Source organism: Gigantopelta aegis, chromosome 11, assembly GCF_016097555.1.
Source record: "Gigantopelta aegis isolate Gae_Host chromosome 11, Gae_host_genome, whole genome shotgun sequence".
Taxonomy (NCBI): domain Eukaryota; kingdom Metazoa; phylum Mollusca; class Gastropoda; order Neomphalida; family Peltospiridae; genus Gigantopelta; species Gigantopelta aegis.
In genome coordinates, this window is record NC_054709.1 from 22,387,513 (window position 1) to 22,410,535 (window position 23,023).

Sequence of the window (23,023 nt, forward strand, 5' to 3'; positions counted from 1 at the left end):
TTACAGACATGCATTAGGCTATCTATGTAGTGTCTCATAGTATCATGGATGGCTGGGACGTAGTTGTAGTAAACTGTTAACGAACATGCATTAGGCTATCTATGTAGTGTCTCATAGTATCATGGATGGCTGGGACGTAGTTGTAGTAAATTGTTAACAAACATGCATTAGGCTATCTATGTAGTGTCTCATAGTATCATGGATGGCTGGGACATAGTTCTAGTAAACTGTTAACGAACATGCATTAGGCTATCTATGTAGTGTCTCATAGTATCATGGATGGCTGGGACGTAGCTCAGTGGTACAGCGCTCGCCTCATGCGCGATCGATCTAGGATCGATTCCCATTGGTGGGCCCATTGGGCTATTTCTCATTCCAGCCAGTGCATCACGACTGGTATATCAAAGACCATGGTATATGTTATCCTGTCTGTGGGATGGTGCATATAAATGATCCCTTGCTGCTAATGGAAAAAAGTAGTCCCATGAAATGATGACTGCAGGTTTACTCTCTCAATATCTGTGTGGTCCTTAACCATATGTCCGATGCCGTAAATAAAATGTGTTGAGTGCGCCGTTAAATAAAACATTTCCTTCCTTCCTTCCATAGTATCATGGCGAAATAGCCCAACAGTGAGTATTTTAAATTTGGGCCACATATATTCACAATTACTGGAGGTCTAACATAATGTAAACTGTACTCGTCCCCAGTGGGGGCGAGACGTAGCCCAGTGGTAAAGCGTTCGCTTGATGCGTGGTCAGTCTAGGATTGATCCTAGTTGGTGGACCCATTGGGCTATTTCTCATTCCAGCCAGTGCTCTACAACTGGTGTAACAAAGGCTGTGGTATGTACTATCCTGTCTGTGGGATAGTGCATATAAAAGATCCCTTGCTGCTAATCGAAAAGGGTAGCCCACGAAGTGGCTACAGCGGGTTTCCTCTCAATATTTGTGTTGTCCGTAACCATATGTCTGACGCCATATAACCGTAAATAAAATGTGTTGAGTGCATCATTAAATAAAACATTTCCTTCCTTTCTTCGTCCCCAGTGATTTCTACTCTACTGGGATGACGGGGCAACTGTTAGTTTAGATCTCTGGTTATGGAGCAAATTGACCATGGCTGCCTACAGTTACTTTATGATTGAAACGATTATTTAACTCCACAAACACATTACTAGACCACCTCATAGTGTTTAGTAATGAGCATACCCCTCGCACACATAGTGTTACATAATTGTTAAATAACCTCTTCAGCCATTCCTTTTCTTTACCAGATGAGTGACCGCTTTCATTGTATGTTGTTACAGGGCTTGTAGCATCTTTACCAGATGAGTGACCGCTTTCATTGTATGTTGTTACAGGGCTTGTAGCATCTTTACCAGATGAGTGACCGCTTTCATTGTATGTTGTTACAGGGCTTGTAGCATCTTTACCAGATGAGTGACAGCTTTCATTGTATGTTGTTACAGGGCTTGTAGCATCTTTACCAGATGAGTGACCGCTTTCATTGTATGTTGTTACAGGGCTTGTAGCATCTTTACCAGATGAGTGACCGCTTTCATTGTATGTTGTTACAGGGCTTGTAGAATCTTTACCAGATGCGTGACAGCTTTCATTGTATGTTGTTACAGGGCTTGTAGCATCTTTACCAGATGAGTGACCGCTTTCATTGTATGTTGTTACAGGGCTTGTAGGATCTTTACCAGATGCGTGACCGCTTTCATTGTATGTTGTTACAGGGCTTGTAGAATCTTTACCAGATGAGTGACCGCTTTCATTGTATGTTGTTACAGGGCTTGTAGAATCTTTACCAGATGAGTGACCGCTTTCATTGTATGTTGTTACAGGGCTTGTAGAATCTTTACCAGATGAGTGACCGCTTTCATTGTATGTTGTTACAGGGCTTGTAGAATCTTTACCAGATGAGTGACCGCTTTCATTGTATGTTGTTACAGGGCTTGTAGACCAGATGAGTGATCTTTACCAGATGAGTGACCGCTTTCATTGTATGTTGTTACAGGGCTTGTAGAATCTTTACCAGATGAGTGACCGCTTTCATTGTATGTTGTTACAGGGCTTGTAGAATCTTTACCAGATGAGTGACCGCTTTCATTGTATGTTGTTACAGGGCTTGTAGAATCTTTACCAGATGAGTGACCGCTTTCATTGTATGTTGTTACAGGGCTTGTAGAATCTTTACCAGATGCGTGACAGCTTTCATTGTATGTTGTTACAGGGCTTCTATAATTTTTACAAAATCCACTAGCCATGAGATTAATGGTTTTAGAAATTTACTAGCCCCGATTAAAAATTCACTAGCCCTACTTTTCTTTAAGTTAATACAATTTTACTAAATACATGTAATAATCAGATATGTCACCTAAAGAGGGAGATAGAGCTGGGGTGGTGTGGGGTCAGGATATTTATATTTTTAAAATAGACTTAACTGCAATATTTGACCAAACAAAATTCACTAGCCGTCTTGCATGGCAATAGCTAGTAGTTATTTACTAGCCCAACATTGAATATCACTAGCCATGGGAGTGGGGCTGCCATAATCTAGAAGCCCAGTTGTTACAGCATTAGTTGCATGCTGTTACTTAGTTACAGCGTTAGTGGTATGTTATTACTTAGTTATAGCATTAGTGGTATGTTATTACTTAGTTATAGCATTAGTTGTATGTTGTTACTTAGTTATGGCATTAGTGGTATGTTGTTACTTAGTTATAGCATTAGTGGTATGTTATTACTTAGTTACAGTGTTAGTGGTATGTTATTACTTAGTTATAGCATTAGTTGTATGTTGTTACTTAGTTACAGTGTTAGTGGTATGTTATTACTTAGTTATAGCATTAGTGGTATGTTGTTACTTAGTTATAGCATTAGTGGTATGTTATTACTTAGTTATGGCATTAGTGGTATGTTGTTACTTAGTTACAGTGTTAGTGGTATGTTATTACTTAGTTATAGCATTAGTTGTATGTTGTTACTTAGTTATGGCATTAGTGGTATGTTTTTACTTAGTTACAGCGTTAGTGGTATGTTGTTACTTAGTTACAGTGTTAGTGGTATGTTTTTACTTAGTTACAGTGTTAGTGGTATGTTGTTACTTAGTTACAGGGTTAGTGGTATGTTGTTACTTAATTACAGCGTTAGTGGTATTATGTTACAGTGTTAGTGGTATGTTGTTACTTAGTTACAGCATTAGTGGTATGTTGTTAATTAGTTACAGAGTTAGTGGTATGTTGTTACTTAATTACAGTGTTAGTGGTATGTTGTTACTTAGTTACAGGGTTAGTGGTATGTTGTTACTTAATTACAGCGTTAGTGGTATGTTGTTACTTAGTTACAGGGTTAGTGGTATGTTGTTACTTAATTACAGCGTTAGTGGTATTATGTTACAGTGTTAGTGGTATGTTGTTACTTAGTTACAGCATTAGTGGTATGTTGTTAATTAGTTACAGAGTTAGTGGTATGTTGTTACTTAATTACAGTGTTAGTGGTATGTTGTTATTTAGTTACAGCGTTAGTGGTATGTTGTTACTTAGTTACAGGGTTAGTGGTATGTTGTTACTTAATTACAGCGTTAGTGGTATTATGTTACAGTGTTAGTGGTATGTTGTTACTTAGTTACAGCATTAGTGGTATGTTGTTAATTAGTTACAGAGTTAGTGGTATGTTGTTACTTAATTAGTGTTAGTGGTATGTTGTTATTTAGTTACAGCGTTAGTGGTATGTTGTTACTTAGTTACAGCGTTAGTGGTATGTTGTTACAGCATTAGTGGTATGTTGATACTTAGTTACAGCATTAGTGGTATGTTGTTAATTAGTTACAGAGTTAGTGGTATGTTGTTAATTAGTTACAGAGTTAGTGGTATGTTGTTAACTAGTTATAGTGTTAGTGGTATGTTGTTACTTAGTTACAGCGTTAATGGTGTGTTGTTACTTAATTACAGTGTTAGTGGTATGTTGTTACTTAGTTACAGCGTTAATGGTATGTTATTACTTAGTTACAACGTTAGTGGTATGTTGTTACAGCTTTAGTGGTATGTTGTTACTTAGTTACAGCATTAATTGTATATTATTACTTCATATTTCAGGTACACACTGTTTGGTATTGTGACTCATGCTGGAATGACCATTTCCTCTGGTCATTATTTGTCGTATGTTAAGGTGAACGTGAACTGCGGTCAGATGGCGTCGTACACGTCCAGCCACACAGACAGCTCAAAACACTTCCAACAAGTCGGCCTCTGTACAGGATCGGGGGATAACTCTCTAGCACAAGAATATAACTCTTTAGCAGGAAAAAACAACTATTTAGCAGGAAAAGATAACGCTTTAGCAGGAGAAGATAACTCGTTAGCAAACAAAGACAACTCTTTGGCAGAAAAAGATATACCTTTAGCAGGAAAAGACAACACATTGGCAGGGAAAAATAACTCTGTATCAGGAAAAGACAGTTTGACAGGGAAAGATGACTCATTGGCAGTGAAAGATAACTCATTGGCAGGGAAAGATAACCCATTGGCAGGGAAAGATAACCCATTGGCAGGGAAAGATAACCATATTGAGGATGCCACCAGTTGTAAGGGACCACCCATCGTTGAGTGGCTGGAGTGTGATGATGAGTGTATTCGGGTACATTCAGATAAAGACTTTCGTAACTACCTCAGTGGAAAGGATGGAAGTCTGTTAGGCTCACCGTATGTATTATTCTATAGAAAGGTTAGCATGGACAAACTTGGCTAGATGATGTTTGTGTGTATGTTAAAGCATTACCAGTCCTTAGGGCCTATAAGTATATATGCCCTGGAGGAGGAATGGTGTTAAGACATCACATATGAAGGGTACAGGTGGATGGTGGGCGATTGTTGACAGATTTGTTTTTTATTACTATAAAATCCAAGCTAATTAATAGTATCCTATTTACTAGAGATTGATCTATCTTGTACATAGGGGGTGGGATGGATGAGCAGGAAAGGGTAATGATCGAACATGCAAAAGATGTACCAGATTTTTTATCATACATACTTTATGCGTGGCTAGTCATGAAAGATTTTTTAAAGTGGCCAAAATATTTCGTTTGTATTACTGAAGTATTAGAAATGCTCAATGAGAAGTATCGCTTCCAAGACATTGGATGTTAGAACCTAACACAAGTGTTGTTTTGTGTTTTTAAGTTAATCAGAAAGTATTGAATAACAAATTGACACATATTTGGTTACTGAAACATTTAAAATAAATAAAGGGCACAATAAACAAGCTGATTCTTGTATTGGCTGCGTTAAATATTGAGAATCATCGATCAGTTGCTATAGGAACTTTAGTTGCTATTGGTTAGTCTGGGGTGTGGGTGGGGGTTGGGGGAAGGATGTGAAGACATGGAATCGGACAATGTGACATATTTTGGTATTAAAAAGCAAAACGAGGACAATACATAAATGCATTCTTGTAATAACGTTTGGTATTTGATGATTGTAGTTTGTTTTATTTGTTGTTAAAACTATGATGAAAGTAAGAATGTGGGGATAGGGAATAGCTGTCTGTCTGTCTGTCTGTCTGTATGTTTATGTGGCTAACTTACTTTATGGGCACAGAACTCAAATATGAATTTTCAGAGGCAGCTGCACGTGTCACCAAAAGACCTTGAACTAGTCTGTGTATAGAGTTCTGGTTTTGCTGTACCAAATAAAATCCCATAGGCCACAATGTTGACGTATGTGTTTAAATACTAGATGCAATATATAGACCAAACTATGACTCATACATATCAGTACTACAACTCCTCCATCAAAGTATTAAGTGGAGCAAGTGGAGCCTTTCACGGATCATGTTCAATGTAGCCAGATGGTTTTACAACACTCATAGATTTTCATGGGCGGGATTTAGCTGTTAGTTGAGCGCTCGCCTGAAGTGCTTGCGCCACAGGATTGAATCACCTCTGTGGATCCATTTAGCTGATTTGTTTTTTTTCTCGTTCCAACCAGTGGACCACAACTGGTCAAAGGCCGTGGTATGTGCTGTCCTGTCTGTGGGAAAGTGCATATAAAAGATCACTTGCTGCTAATGGACAAACGTAGCTGATTTCCTCTGATGACTATGAGTAGGAATTACCAAATGTTTGACATCCAATAGCTGATGATTAATTAATCAATCTGCTCTAGTGGTGTCTTTAAACAAAATAAACTTTATCAGGGAGGTTTTCCTAGGTTCATACAAAATTGTAGTACTTTACCCCATACATGTTTCAAGCACAAGGCTACTTGACACAGTGATACTAGATGAAATAAAAGTGCATACACTTGTTGCCCAGGTGAAACTAAATTCTTTGACAACAAACACTGTCACATTTAAATACAATTTATGAAATGTATTACCGATGGCAGGACTTGTGATATTAACTGCCCTATCAAAAGTTTGGTGCATCTTGAACTTTGACCCATCCGGATGTTATTTGGTTTAGTACATTACCTTTACAAAAACTTGCAAGGCTGATTAGTCCACACATTCTGAAGATCACTGCTGCTCAAATGTGTTCAGGTTTAGCGCACAACCATTGACGGGTAAACTCATTTGCATGTAACCTACATGTACATATAGATTTCAATAAGAGTGAGACATGAATTAGAAAACAGTTAAAATACACCTGTACTGCTAAAACATTGAAAATCTGTCCATTACCTTTCAGTAGACTGCACACGAAAAGTCTGTGCACATGTTTCCATAAAACATATACTTACATATATAGTTATTTATTAATGTATTTTAAGTTTGGGAATATCCTTGTAACATCGTTCCAGCCAGTGCACCACGACTGGTACATCAAACGCTGTGCTATGTGCTATCCTGTCTGTGGGATGGTGCTTATAAAAGATCATTTGCTACTAATAGAAAAATGTTGCAGGTTTTCTGTCTAAGACTTTATGTCAAAATTACCAAATGTTTGATATCCAATAGCTGATGAGTAAGAAATCAATATGTTCTAGTGGTGGTGTTAAACAAAACAAACTTCTTTTTTCCCCCTCGTAACACCATTGTGAAAAAAAATGGCACTCTGCCCTAGCTGGCCTTGTCTCCAGTATTGTTCATGAATGGAGAGTTACAGGGCCATTCTTCATAATCTATATTTTGTTTCAAGGTCATAAAACGACTACATTCAGTATTTTTTCTTTTTAAAAATTATTCTTACATTTGTTTCCAGTTTAAAATTAATTGGTAAAAATGTTCTGAATAAATTCTGTGTGGTAATAAATTCTTTACTAATGAATGCTGGTCAGGTTGTTTTATTAGATGCACATGTATGTACTAGCAGTAGTTGGGAGATTAAATACACGTATAGTATTTAATTCCATTTGGCTAATATTTTGGCTACAGGTATTTTTGATCCAGGGTGAGCCCTGCCATTAAAGGGACAGACCCTAGGTTTTCAACATTACAACATATTTCTCACGATTAGAGCCATTGTTGATAATTGAAATCGGACATTATTAACATTTTATTTTTTAGATTACTCATTTCTGTACTTCTGAAGAGTTTATGGTCATCCTGGTGTTTTCTAAAGTGACGTTCTCATTGTGCCATTTGTCACACCGACTAGTCGCATGCCATTTGTTGTAGCCACTTGAATCGTGTGTGTTTAAAAATATTTTGCGGGAAATGTAAGTGCCTACAAATTTCCACTGAAATAAAGAACATGAATGTAGACAATGTATTGATGGTATTATGTAACGACACAGTTATTGACCACATCTGGACAATAATGGGTTTTATGGACCCATCAAATCCGAACATTGTGACATGTTTATAAGCAAACCAAAAAACCCAGAGGTGACAAAACTGAACAGTTTAACTTTAATTGGTTGAGAGCTTACGCTTTGTGGTGAAAAATAGGACATGTTTCTATATGATTAATGTCATTCCAATTTAGGGGTTCTCACAGTACGATTCTGTTGTGTGCGACAGGTTGGTGCGACTAATCACATAACGAGAAAGCCCCTTTATACTACAAAGTTAATTCTTCTTGTTTTTAAATACGTATGTACCATTGAGAAGTAATAGTTATGGGGACGAGCTACATTATTTTTTAGAAGATTTGTCCCCATTTCATCATCACAGACTCATGTGTTACAGGTTTTTAGGTTAACCAAACTTAGTGTGTTTTTTACGGATCATTGAAACTAGGGTCTGTGGCTTTAGACTGGTAGGTGCTGGGTTCGCATTCCAGTTCCCACTGCAATCCAGAGTGAGCTACAGGCTTAGTGAGGAGGTGCAAGAGACTTGATTTGAGACATACACACACACCCCTCTCTCACACACACACACCCCTCTCTCACACGCACACACACACACCCCTCTCTCACACACACACACACACACCCTCTCACACACAGACACACTCAAACATACATAGGGCCTACACACAGACACACTCAAACATACATAGGGCCTACACACATGCCCTCTCTCACATGCACAGACACGCATACATAGGGCCTACACACATGCTCTCTCTCACACACACAGACACACTCATACATAAGGCCTACACACATGCCCTCTCACACACACAGACACACTCAAACATGCATAGGGCCTACACACACATGCCCTCTCTCACACACACAGACACACTCAAACATACATAGGGCCTACACACATGCCCTCTCTCACACGCATAGACACACTCGCACACGTACAGATGCACACAGCTTGATCTCCATAACAAAATGAACAGGAAAGAAAAGCAACAAAAAAAAACCCCTTTAATCCAGACTTTAGTTAATGGCATGCATGATGTTAAAATAAACTGACATATCAGTATGTTCATTATGTCAAGGACCAAAGTAATACATATTGGGTTGTTGGTGGGCATAATCCCCACCCCGTACTAGTATGGGCCCTTTTGTTATGATGATGTTGAATAATACATTACCGTGACCCCAGTTCCTTTTGTTATAATGATGCTGAATAATACATTACCGTGACCCCAGTTCCTTTTGTAAGGACCATTCCTTAATTAGTTTAGGTTACATTTCATTTCAACTTATTTTCATGCTTATATCCAATTAAGGTTCAAGCACGCTGTTCTAGGCACACACCTCAGCTATCTGGGCTATCTGTCCAGGACAGTGGGTTAGTTGGTTAGTGATTAGTGAGAGAGAAAAGGGTGTAGTGGCCTTATACCTAACCATGGAGCCCTTAGACTTAAGCACGTCCTCCCGAGTTGGAACCGGTACCGGGCTGCGAACCTACCAGCCTGTAGTCCGATGGCTTAACCATTGCACCACCCAGGCCAGTTTAGGGCACATACTGCTCTGGAGGCAAGTTGTTACAGGTGGTGAAATATTTATTTTGGTATCGGGGAAACACCAAAGCTACCAATACTTTTCAACCAGTGTATTTGTGGTATGTGCTGTGCTGTGCTACACGTTCACATAATGGGTGTCGGAAGATACCAACTGGTTGAAAATATTCTTCAGTTCTGGATAGCGGGCAATTCCCCATCAGCTATGAACATGCTAGGAAAAACGCAATAATGATTAATTAATCAATTTGGGATCGATCCCCGTCAGTGTGCCCATTGGGCTATTTCTTGCTCCAGCCAGTGCACCACGACTGGCACATCAAAGGCCGTGGTATGTGCTATCCTGTCTATGCGATGGTGCATATAAAAGATCATTTGCTGCTAATCGAAAAGGGTAGTCCATGAAGTGGCAACAGCGGGTTTCCTCCCTCAATATCTCTGTGGTCCTTAGCCATATGTCCGACGCCATGTAACCGTAAATGAAATGTGTTGAGTACGTTGTTAAACAAATTCGTTCCTTTATCCATCTGGGCCCCGTTCCACGAAGCGATCTCAGCGCTAAGATCGCCGTAAATGTCTCAGCTACTTACGATGATCTTAGCGCTAAGATCGTTTCGTGGAACGGGGCACAGGTAAACTCTTTATTAACCAGTTTAATGATTTTCTTTCTTAAAGACAAGTATTTCTTTGACATCTGGCTTGCCATTCCGATGCTTATTTTGATTCACACCATTATATACCAGTAGTCCTTGCCAGAACTGAACATCGTTTCCTCACTACATTGCTATTTATTTTTGAACATATATATATTCTTTAAATGACATACACAAATAGTGCATTTTTGTTGTTTCCAAAACACTTTTCTTGTTAATTTTATGCCATATTAAAGTAAAATCATATACAAAAAACACTGTTCATGGAGGCTAGGAAGGACTATAATAATGATTAATACAGTTTAAGATTTCTTTACGTGAACTGACACGTCTCATTCGTGTGTGACGTTATCTGACTGTACAAATGGTTCAGAATGATGACGAAATACATAAAGGCTATTTCATGAGGGTTTTTTTTTGTTTCAAAATACGATTTTTATTTCAACGAGTGATGTGTGAACACTGTGGCATAAAAATTGTATTCGAAAAACATCTTTCGTTATTTTTAACAGTATCTTTAGCTCTTTTTTTTCATATCTTTCGATTATCCTATCGAAAACACGTAACGCCATGGTATATTTTTCAGTTGGAATCTTTCCAGAAAATTTACTTGACCATGGACTTTTAAAAATAATTATCTTTATTTAATTATTAAATTAATAATTATTTAATAATACTGCAACACATGTCCGCCTTCACACAAAGATGGATTTCAATAAATACATTATGAAACATGTCCGCCTCCACACAAAGAAGGTGGCTTTCAATAAACACATACAACACACGACCGCCTTCACACAAAGAAGGTGGCTTTCAATAAATACATTATGAAACATGTCCGCCTCCACACAAAGAAGGTGGCTTTCAATAAACACATACAACACACGACCGCCTTCGCACAAAGAAGGTGGCTTTCAATAAACACATACAACACACGACCGCCTTCACACAAAGAAGGTGGCTTTCAATAAATACATTATACAGCACACATCCACCTTCACACAAAGAAGATGGCTTTCAATAAATACATTATACAGCACACATCCACCTCAACACAAAGAAGATGGCCTTCAGTAATACAGCACACGTCCACCTTCACACAAAGAAGGTGGTTTTCAATAAATACATTATGCCAGACACCAGCTATTGTCACACAGCGTTTGACATTTTAGAGGGAATCAAACTCCCAGCGATGTAGTCCAATTATATGCCGACTGGAAGCCATTCTTTTAAAATGTTTGCCATTTGCTGTCAAATTATGGTCTGCTGACACTATGCAAATCCTGTTCTAGGCCCATATTTTCGAAGCTATCTTAGTGCTACGAAATCGTAAAACCATCGTAGGATATGACGTCACTACAGCACACGCCATAGTAACGTCATAGCTTTTACGATGGTTTTACGCTTTCATAGCGCTAAGATAGCTTAAAAAACATGCTCCCCTGAAAAATGTATTGAAAAAAAAAATGCTTGAGCAGGAAGGGGGTTGGATCACCACAATTCCCCCCCCCCCCCCCCCCCCCCCCCCCCCCCGGTACACGCTTTAGTCCAGCATAAAACTTATCGGCGTAATTTGCCGCAAGGTTGCATGGAGCATGGTTTAAATTTCTTTAAAACAGTTTCAAACTTTTGTAGAATCTGGGTGCAAATTCATTTATCTCTTCATACCGAAACAATTTTCTCTCTTGTGGCTCGGTGTCAAGTTCCTCCCGTCACCTGTATATCTTGCTATTGATCGCAATGTAGGGCTCTTTGTATTTCCTTTGTAAGGTCTTATATGCATATGCATTTTTCAGTCTAATATTGGGGTTTTGTCTATTATTGTATAGCACCTTATCTTGGTTACTTCTATCAGATTCTTGGCTGCAAGTGTATAGTCTAATATTGGGCTCTTGCTTGTAATTATATAGCTGCTTATATTGCAGTCCAATATTAGGTTCCTGTGGGTAACTATACCGTTGCCTATCTGGCAGTCCAGTATTAAGTCCTTGTGGGTAACTATACCGTTGCCTATCTGGCAGTCCAGTATTGGGTTCTTGTGGGTAACTATACCGTTGCCTATCTGGCAGTCCAGTATTGGGTTCTTGTGGGTAACTATACCGTTGCCTATCTGGCAGTCCAGTATTGGGTTCTTGTGGGTAACTATACCGTTGCCTATCTGGCAGTCCAGTATTGGGTTCTTGTGGGTAACTATACCGTTGCCTATCTGGCAGTCCACTATTGGTTTCTTGTGGATAACTATACCGTTGCCTATCTGGCAGTCCAGTATTCGGTTCTTGTGGACAACTATACCGATGCCTATCTGGCAGTCCAGTATTGGGTTCTTGTGGATAACTATACCGTTGCCTATCTGGCAGTCCAGTATTGGGTTCTTGTGGGTAACTATACCGTTGCCTATCTGGCAGTCCAGTATTGGGTTCTTGTGGATAACTATACCGTTGCCTATCTGGCAGTCCAGTATTGGGTTCTTGTGGATAACTATACCGTTGCCTATCTGGCAGTCCAGTATTGGGTTCTTGTGGATAACTATACCGTTGCCTATCTGGCAGTCCAGTATTGGGTTCTTGTGGATAACTATACCGTTGCCTATCTGGCAGTCCACTATTGGGTTCTTGTGGGTAACTATACCGTTGCCTATCTGGCAGTGCAATATTAGGTTCTTGTGGATAACTATACCGTTGCCTATCTGGCAGTCCCGTATTGGGTTCTTGTGGATAACTATACCATTGCTTATCTGGCAGTCCAGTATTAGGTTCTTGTGGGTAACTATACCGTTGCCTATCTGGCAGTGCAATATTGGGTTCTTGTGGATAACTATGTCGTTGCTTATCTGGCAGTCCAGTATTGGGTTCTTGTGGATAATTATACCGTTGCCTATCTGGCAGTCCAGTATTAGGTTCTTGTGGGTAACTATACCGTTGCCTATCTGGCAGTGCAATATTGGGTTCTTGTGGATAACTATACCGTTGCTTATCTGGCAGTCCAGTATTAGGTCCTTGTGGGTAACTATACCGTTGCTTATCTGGCAGTCCAGTATTGGGTTCTTGTGGGTAACTATACCGTTGCTTATCTGGCAGTCCACTATTGGGTTCTTGTGGGTAACTATACCGTTGCCTATCTGGCAGTGCAATATTGGGTTCTTGTGGATAACTATACCGTTGCCTATCTGGCAGTCCAGTATTGGGTTCTTGTGGATAACTATACCGTTGCCTATCTGGCAGTCCACTATTGGGTTCTTGTGGGTAACTATACCGTTGCCTATCTGGCAGTGCAATATTAGGTTCTTGTGGATAACTATACCGTTGCCTATCTGGCAGTCCCGTATTGGGTTCTTGTGGATAACTATACCATTGCTTATCTGGCAGTCCAGTATTAGGTTCTTGTGGGTAACTATACCGTTGCCTATCTGGCAGTGCAATATTGGGTTCTTGTGGATAACTATGTCGTTGCTTATCTGGCAGTCCAGTATTGGGTTCTTGTGGATAATTATACCGTTGCCTATCTGGCAGTCCAGTATTAGGTTCTTGTGGGTAACTATACCGTTGCCTATCTGGCAGTGCAATATTGGGTTCTTGTGGATAACTATACCGTTGCTTATCTGGCAGTCCAGTATTAGGTCCTTGTGGGTAACTATACCGTTGCTTATCTGGCAGTCCAGTATTGGGTTCTTGTGGGTAACTATACCGTTGCTTATCTGGCAGTCCACTATTGGGTTCTTGTGGGTAACTATACCGTTGCCTATCTGGCAGTGCAATTACGTTTTTAAACAACTCGTAAGATAAACGGTATCTAACGGCCGCTTATGTAGTATTATCTATTTAACATGGCTTCCGGTAGTGATCTTGCCCTTCAGTAAAGGTTAGTTTGATCCTAAACTTTTACGATCGATTAACTATTTTCTTAGTTAAACGTATACTAATATCGTTTATACATTATAGCAAATCATATTATTAATTTAGTGAGATAATGACTGTAAAACAGGTTACTGTAATATTGGTCTTTTAGGAACTATATCTTTGTACGCTGAGAACCTGTTTACACACACAGGTTGCTAAGGTCAGATATATCAATACACAATGTTTGTAAACAACTTATAAATAATGCTGTTTTCATAATTATCCCAAAGGCTTTTACATTAAAACTATGTTATGCTAAAATTAGACCCAAAACACAATTGTGTAATGATGGTCTCAATTTTATGAACATTAGAATTTATTTGTATTATTAGCTTGATTTCCCAATGTATTTGCAATGCACCACAGCGCTATTTCTGTGTGTGGTAAATAAAGTTGTTTTTATGAATATTCCAAAGACTTTTTCTGTAAAATTGTTTAACGCTAATTTTAGACTGAAAAAGAAATCACAAAATGCTGGTTTTATATTTTTTGGATATGGCGTTATGGAATTGAATGCAACTACAGTCAATAGGGGGCCATGGGGGCCTACCCCAGAAAAAAAAAGAGTTACGTTTAGGGTTAGGGTTAAGAAAATTATACGTTAATAATAAAAGTAATTAATTTTGTTAAAAAGATTACTTTTAAAAAACAATTTACAAAAAAATCTGGGTATGACACCATACCCATTTTACCCTCTGGCAGAAACCCTGACTAAAGCTCGCGGTTCGGTACCCACAACTGTATGCGGTGTTAAAACGGGTGCCTACAGCACGGGATGCTGGCCGGGGGTGGGGGAGAGCGGGGTCCATGGCACAACTCATTTTTTTGTCCTCTTACTAAGGAAATGCCATATTTTTAACGCTTAAAATTCTTCTCTTATTTTCTGGCCCACAAATACATGTATTTTCATCCTACAGACCTATAAAACCATTGAACTGACAGTGCCCCTCCCACACTAATATAATCCGTGGGCACTGTACTGAATACATTAACTCATATATTGGTCTGGCACTCAGTAGCACGACTCCGTGCAGGTGCCTCCCCCACCCCTCGTACCCTTCAATGGAAAACGTTTGTTTGTTTTGTTTAACGACACCACTAGAGCACATTGATTTATTAATAATCGACTATTGGATGTCAAACATTTGAAACCCGCTACATTTTTGCCATTAGTGGCAAGGGGTCTTTTATATGCACCATCCCAAAGATAGGATAGCACATACCACGGCCTTTAATATACCAGTCGTGGTTTCAATGGTTGAAACGAAAAATATCCCACCGACGGGGATCGATCCCAAAGCATCCGCGCAGCCAGCCAGCGCTTTACCACCCCCCCCCCCCCCACCCCCCCACCCCGAAAAAAAAAAAAATACATTGTATTCACCTGTGGATTGTTCGGGCCACATCGGATTTTGAGATGGGGGAAACGCACCCCAGCACTATCTCCTTGAATCCGGTTCTGTAGGCTAATCGGGACTCAATAAATTGCGAAAAACCACACATTTGCTACGTCCGATTCGGACTACGTCGTAAACAAGGTGAAATGTACCCTCTAAAATTAAATTATAAAACGTCTTCATAACCATGCTGACGTCATGAAGGCATGGTACAAGGTAGTTATCTCATCCATCACTCGGAGCGCTCCGCAAGGCTCAGTGGGTAGGTGTAAACCACTTGCACCGACCAGTGATCCATAACTGGTTCAACAAAGGCCATGGTTTGTGCTATCCTGCCTGTGGGAAGCGCAAATAAAAGATCCCGTGCGCAGGAAATTTTGCAGGGGGGGGGGGGGCGAGTTTGCGGGGGTGGGGGTGGGGGGGGGGGGGGGGGTCGAGGTGTCTGGCGAAGCCCGATAACATCTCAGTACTTCCATATCCATTGACAGGAATGTAAAAAATCGCGATATGAAAAAAAATTGTGGGGGGGGGGGGGTCGAGAGCCCAGTTAGCTGAATTGTGTGCCTTGGACAGCGTGCTTGAACCTTAATTCGATATAAGCACAAAAATAAGTATAAATGTATGAGTTCATTATACAAAGATTAGATGTGGTATTGGTTAATGTGTAGTTATACATCACTAATACATGCAACAATAGATTTAATAATAATCTTTAATAATAATAGTTGCTATATATTATTATATTTAATAAATTACGACCTACGGTATCTGTACATGGCTGCGGTCATATTCAACAATATGTTACTCTGGTGATGTAACAGTACAATGACTTTATGTCACAATTCCAAAGACGTCATCAAACATTAGAAACAAAGTCGGGACTTCTCGGATCCTTTCGCCACAAATGCTTCTAAAACGATTCTTAAAAATACATTTAAGGTATAATGTCGTAGTTGCATATGCATATGTCCATAATTTTCAAAATTTTCACGAGCGTACAAACCGTACACTTTTGACCACCCCCCCCCCCCCATAAAGTGTACATCCCCAAATGAAAAAAGTTGATCGACATTTTTCATTTTCAAAAAAGTGTACGCTGGCCCCTTAACCCCCCCCCCCCCCCCTCCCCTGCGTACGGTTTGTACGCTCGTGAAAATGTTAAAAAATTATGGACGGCCTCTTATTTGTCTATTTTTACGTTTATTTGTGACGAATAGCATACTTGAATCCCACATATAATGTTAGAATATATGTGCTGTCAATTGGTATAAACGTCGACTTGTTCGAGAATACACGATACAACAGAATATATGTGCTGTCAATTGGTATAAACGTCGACTTGTTCGAGAATACACGATACAACAGAATATATGTGCTGTCAATTGGTATAAACGTCGACTTGTTCGAGAATACACGATACAACAGAATATATGTGCTGTCAATTGGTATAAACATCGACTTGTTCGAGAATACACGATACAACAAAAACGAAGATGAACAATTACGTCACATGTCTATCAAAATAAGAGCTATTCCTCACCGAGGAATTATGAGTGGAACAGTGGAGAGTATCGTTTTGTTTTATTTTTTGTTTAACCACACCACTAGAGTAGATTGATTTATTAATCACCGGCTATTGGATGTCAAACATTTGGTAATTTTGACATACAGTCTTAGAGAGGAAACCTGCTACATTTTTCCATCAGTAACAAGGGATATCTAGCATAACTGTTACTTCTCAGACGCACATGCGTTTTTTAAAATATGAAAAATGCATTTTGTGGTATTAGAAACACCAGCATGACCAGAAACACTTCGGATGTACGGAAATGGATAATCTAAGTAATAAAATATTTAGCAATGTTTGATTTCAATGATCATAAACTGCTCTAATGGTGAAAAAATATGCCTTAGTGTTTAAAAACTAGGGTCTGTCACTTTAACGAAAGAAAGAAAGAAATGGTTTATTTAACAACGCACTCAACACATTTTATTTACGGTTATATGGCGTCAGACTTATGGTTAAGGACCACACAGATATTGAGAGAGGAAACCCGCTGTCGCCACTTCATGGGCTACTCTTTTTCGATTAGCAGCAAGGGATCTTTTATATGCACCATCCCACAGACAGGATAGTACATGTACATTCCACGGACTTTGTTACACCAGTTATGGAACACTGGCCCAATGGGTCCACCGATGGAGATCGATCCTGGACCGACCGCGCATCAAGCGAACGCTTTACCACTGGGCTACGTCTTGCCACGCTTTAACGAAAGAGAAAATGATTTAGCTTCTGAACATGCATGTATACGATACATACTACATGTTCTTAGGCGTGGCAAGATGATTTAGCTTCTGAACATGCACGTATACGATACATACTACATGTTCTTAGGCGTGGCAAGATGATTTAGCTTCTGAACATGCACGTATACGATACATACTACATGTTCTTAGGCGTGGCAAGATGATTTAGCTTCTGAACATGCACGTATACGATACATACTAAGTTCTTAGGCGTGGCAAGATGATTTAGCTTCTGAACATGCACGTATACGATACATACTACATGTTCTTAGGCGTGGCAAGATGATTTAGCTTCTGAACATGCACGTATACGATACATACTACATGTTCTTAGGCGTGGCAAGATGATTTAGCTTCTGAACATGCACGTATACGATACATACTACATGTTCTTAGGCGTGGCAAGATGATTTAGCTTCTGAACATGCATGTATACGATACATACTACATGTTCTTAGGCGTGGGCAGATGCCGATAATGTGTGTGTGGGGGGCGTGTGTGTGTGTGTGTGACTGGATGGGTCAGTTACTAATGTGACGTCATATAATATAAGAGATTGGGTAATCGTAATTAGAAATCGTAATCGATTACATGATTTAATGTAATCGTAATCGCAATTGATTACAATGTTTGAGAATGCCACGTAATTGTAATCGATAACATTACTAATGTAATCGTAATCGGTCGGTGATTATGACACGACTGAAAGCCAGGGAGGTTGACGCCACATTTACAGACTTGCATCGATCTGGTTCACGGTGTCTACAACACCAGCTGAATTTAGTGAAGTTACGTGCTCTTGTTGATACCTCCAGTATATTGCAGTAGAACGTCTAGAAAGGAGTGTAACTGTATGTTGTGGAAGAATGGCTAGTAAATCTATTGTTCATACTCATTTTGAGAACATACCGGAGAATCCAACTGGTTCATACAAGGCGACATGCAAGCTTTGCCGTTGTCATATATCGGCCATGGGGAAGACGACCTCCAACCTGATAACACATTTGAAGGTAAATTTTGAAATAAATATTCACAATAATGTAATATAATATATGTTATATCAAAGCATATTTAACATACTGCTTTTCATTGCCACCAGTTGTAGGATACCGTATGCCGCTGTGTATTACTATAAGCGGACGTTTTGGTGGCTAATTTATAATTAGTACAATTACTTCTTACACACCCGTTGGTGAGAACACCATGCGTTATTTTTGTTACACATGGTTATTAACACATGTACGTGTCCATTAGATTTAGATACCATTTATCTCACAACTCGTTTAAAAACGCATCAAACTCGCTTTCGCTCGTTGTGAGATAAATGGTATCTAACGGACACGAATGTATTATTCTCTATTTACATGTTCTTACTAAGAGTAGAAATATCTGTATATATCAAATAAATGTTTTGACTACAATAATTTCTTAGGTATTAATTAATTATTTCTTCCAACCGCTAAACGGAATTTACAATAATTGAGTCATACACACACTACAGTAAAAAACCCGTCAGCACATACGTATTTAACGGGAACATTATTGAAAGTGATGTATTAGTGTTTAGTATGTGATATATTTGTTATCGGCGAACTCGAAAATGATCAATGTAATGATATATTTAGCGTCAAACATAAGATTAGTGCTGTATTAGAGCCTGAATCTTCGACTGCCGTGTGGTAGTTAGCAATTTCGTGTTTACGCTATATAGTTGTCTCTGGCCGAGAGAGCGATCACAACAGTCCAAATGTTCGTTTAACTCTCGAACAGCAGAGCTAGTAATTGGCAATATAGATAATATTATACAATACAATATAGCGACTTAGTTTAACTAGGCTTATTAGACATTTTATTACATGAATATAAAAATAATGTTATATGTTATAAAACTATAAAGAAAAAAAATAACAATAAAATATGTATTTTAGAAAGGAAGGAAGGAAATATTTTATTTAACGTCGCACTCAACACATTTGGACATGTGGCTAAGGACCATACAGATATTGAAAGGGGGAAACCCGCGGTAACCACTTCTTGGACTACTCTTTTCGATGAGCAGCAAGGGATCTTTTATATGCACCATCCCACAGACAGGATAATACATACCACGGCCTTTGTTACACCAGCTGTGGAGCACTGGCTCGAACGAGAAATAGCCCAACGACAGTCGATACCATCCCACAGACTGGATAATACATACCACGGCCTTTGTTACACCAGGTGTGGAGCACTGGCTCGAACGAAAAATAACCCAACGGCAGTCGATACCCGACCACAGACAGGATAATACATACCACGGCCTTTGTTACACCAGCTGTGGAGCACTGGTTCGAACGAAAAATAACCCAACGGCAGTCGATACCATCCCACAGACAGGATAATACATACCACGGCCTTTGTTACACCAGCTGTTGAGCACTGGCTCGAACGAGAAATAACCCAACTGCAGTCGATACCCGACAAACCGTCCATCAAGCGAGCGCTGTACCACTGGGGCTGTGATACCCAGAACCTACCAGCAGTGGCGTAGGAAGGTGCCAAAAAGTGTGTGTGTGTGTGTGTGGGGGGGGGGGGGGGGCACACTTTTATATTTACACACTTTTACACTATTATAAAGCAAATATAAAAATATAAAGCAAATATCTGAAAAGTTGGGGAGGGGGGGGGGGGGGGCATCAAGCAAGTACTTTACCACTTCACCACTGGGATACTGTGACTACTAATATTAGGGAGCGCTCTCAACTGACCAGTACCGTGTACAAACATCAACATAGGTTGAAGACGAAATCAGCAACCCTCATGACAGAGCACCCGCCTCGTGTTGCTGTTATACAAGTGACACTATAACACCTGCACAGCTGTTATCAGTTAGTACTACAATGTAACATGTAAGAAGTAACTTCACACCAATGGTGTCTAAAGTAAATGTTTGACTTGCATGTAATCTTGTTTAATGCAAACTGCAGTTACTTACATTTTTAAGCTGGTGCGTGTGTGAAAGGGTCGCATTTATTGGGAGAAAAATGCATCGGCGGTGTTCCTACAAATACAAATATGATTTAGTAGTCTGATATGAACTTGTAGAGCGAAAATAAACAGTGAAACCCCACATAACGACCACCTCGTTTCTACGACCACTCCACTATTATCACTAAAAACTTAGTAATAGGACCGTGGAAACTATTAAGTGCGAATGCGAATAATTTTTACATGCTCATATACCACTAGAGTTTCGAGCATATTCGTCCAGGGGCATGTCTCTGGATAGCCAGTGACTTGCTCTGGGACAGATAAACTATTAAGATCAATTTTATTAAGTCCAATAGGTGGTCTTAATAGTGGGGTTTTTTGTGGGTTTTTTTTTACAGCAATGCATATTTACAATTATGTTACTTTTTTCCTTTGTAGAGAAATCATGCTGGTCAACTGAAGCAGGTCTCCTCCTCTACACAGCATAAACAGACTATGCCGACATCGTTCATCCAACCGCTGGGCACTGTGAAATATACAGCCACAGATCCGAAACAGGCGAGAATCACAGCCGCATTGGTCGAGTTTGTAGCCGAAACTCTACAGCCATTGTCCGTGGTGGAGGCGCCAACGTTTATACGACTGTTTGACGCTGTTGACCCGCGCTATCAACTCCCTTCCAGAAAGCATCTGTCCACTAATCTGATCACCGACACGGCAACACATCTCCAGGAGAACATGAGGAAGGCGATGTCTAAGGTTCGCAGTGTGTCCGTGACCATTGTCCTCTGGACTAATCGCCACATGAGAACCTATCTCGGGATCACCGGACATTTTGTTCTCGATTATAAGCTTGTCAGCGCTATGCTTTCGTGCCAACGTCTTAAAGGACGCCATGCAGCTGAAGACATACACTCCAGTTACACAGATACATTGCAGCTCTTCAACATCAACAACAAGGTGTCTTACATCATAACCGACAATGCTACACACACGACACAGGCGTTCTCCCTACCTGGGTTTGATGCCGGACCAGCCCCTGTGAATGACAGTGACACTCCTCATTCTGACACCATAACAGCAGCAGCAGAGTTTGGTGAAGACGTCTTCGAATTCCTCCCACAGCACCAGCCATGTTTTGCCCATACTCTGCAATTAGTTGTTGAAGATGGCATAAAGGAAACTGGATCATTGCGTAAGGTCATCGCTAAGGCATCCGCCATTGTCTCTCAAACACGGAAATATACCCAATTGTCTGGTTTCCTGGAGAAGGATAACAAGCTACATGCAGCTATTGTTTCACGGTGGAGCTCTCAAGTGAAGATGATCAGATCTGTGCTGAACATTCCAAAGGACAAGCTTGACCAGTGTGACACCCTAAAGCTGTCAAATCAAGAGCGCATACATCTCACAGATCTCGTGCAAATCTTATCCCCATTAGAGGAAGCAACTGATTATGCACAAACGCAGAACAAGGTATCGGTCAGCTACATTCTACCATGCATTCGCGGTTTGAAGTCTGAACTCTGTGAAATGGACTCTCGATTCCATAATAAGATCTTGTCGCTTCTCACTGCGTCGGCGACCAAGAGACTGGCGCAATATGAAGACACAGAATCACTCGTTTTAGCGACCATCTTGGATCCAAGATTCAAACTCCAATGGTGTGCTTCTGATTCTGAGGTATATAGTGCAAAGCGCAGTCTGCTTCAACATCATTGCTCCCTCATCTCCGACACTCCAGAAACAGTTCAAATTGAGCACACCCTGTCACCTCCACGCAAGAAAAGCAGACTATTCGGATTCATGGGAAAGACTCCAGCGACACCTCGCGCTAACACAGGAACTGTGGATGGCGAGATCCAGGATTACCTCTCAACACCATGCGTGCCAGAAAACAGTGATGCCCTGGAGTACTGGAACATGCACCATGAATCTCACCCTTGCCTTTCTAAGCTGGCGGTTCAGTATCTGGGAATCCCATCATCATCATCATCAGCTGCCGTAGAGCGGCTGTTCACTGTTGGCGGTGAACTGTTTTACCCAGACGGCTGCAGGCTTGGAGACCGAGCGTTCGGACAGCTCATGTGTATCAAGAACAACACACACTTTGCATAGCCTGAGTCGGGATCGGTCTGGCAGTTAATGTTCATGTCATTTCAACTAATCTTATGGCTTATATCCAATTAAAGTTCAAGCACGCTGTCCTGGGCACACACACCTCAGCTATCTGGGCAGACAGTGGGTTAGTTGTTAGTGGTTAGTGAGAAAGAAGAGGTTGTAGTGGTCTTACACCTACCCATTGAGTCGTTAAAATGTGCTCTGGGTGGGAGCCGGTACCGGATTGTGTACCCAGTACCTACCAGGCTTATGCCCGATGGCTTAACCATGACACCACCGAGATCAGTGTGACATTTCAAAAACAGTATCAGCTGGTGTTATACATTTACAGTGTATTTCTTATACATGGAATTTCTCAAATGATTTA

At 40.2% G+C, this 23,023-nt stretch overlaps 2 protein-coding genes across 3 annotated transcripts in view; both read left to right on the forward strand.

Annotated features, from left to right (window-relative positions):
* Nucleotides 1-8,318, forward strand: part of LOC121385245 (ubiquitin carboxyl-terminal hydrolase 1-like) — a 47,897-nt gene extending 39,579 nt beyond the window's left edge. Inside the window, exons 10-11 of one of the 2 annotated variants that reach the window (XM_041515841.1) lie at nt 4,103-4,708; nt 7,512-8,318. In XM_041515841.1, the coding sequence (XP_041371775.1) occupies nt 4,103-4,708; nt 7,512-7,569 (664 nt within the window). In that variant the 3' untranslated portion in view covers nt 7,570-8,318. Of the gene's footprint in view, nt 1-4,102; nt 6,007-7,511 lie in introns of those variants that run through there. The other variant, XM_041515842.1, reaches the window with a different exon arrangement.
* Nucleotides 8,319-18,431: 10,113 nt separating this feature from the next.
* Nucleotides 18,432-22,653, forward strand: LOC121385089 (zinc finger BED domain-containing protein 4-like). The gene is made up of 2 exons (XM_041515624.1): nt 18,432-18,575; nt 20,974-22,653. The coding sequence occupies exons 1-2, from the start codon at nt 18,432-18,434 to the stop codon at nt 22,651-22,653; spliced, it is 1,824 nt and encodes a 607-aa protein (XP_041371558.1).
* The last annotated feature ends 370 nt before the right edge of the window (nt 22,654-23,023 follow it).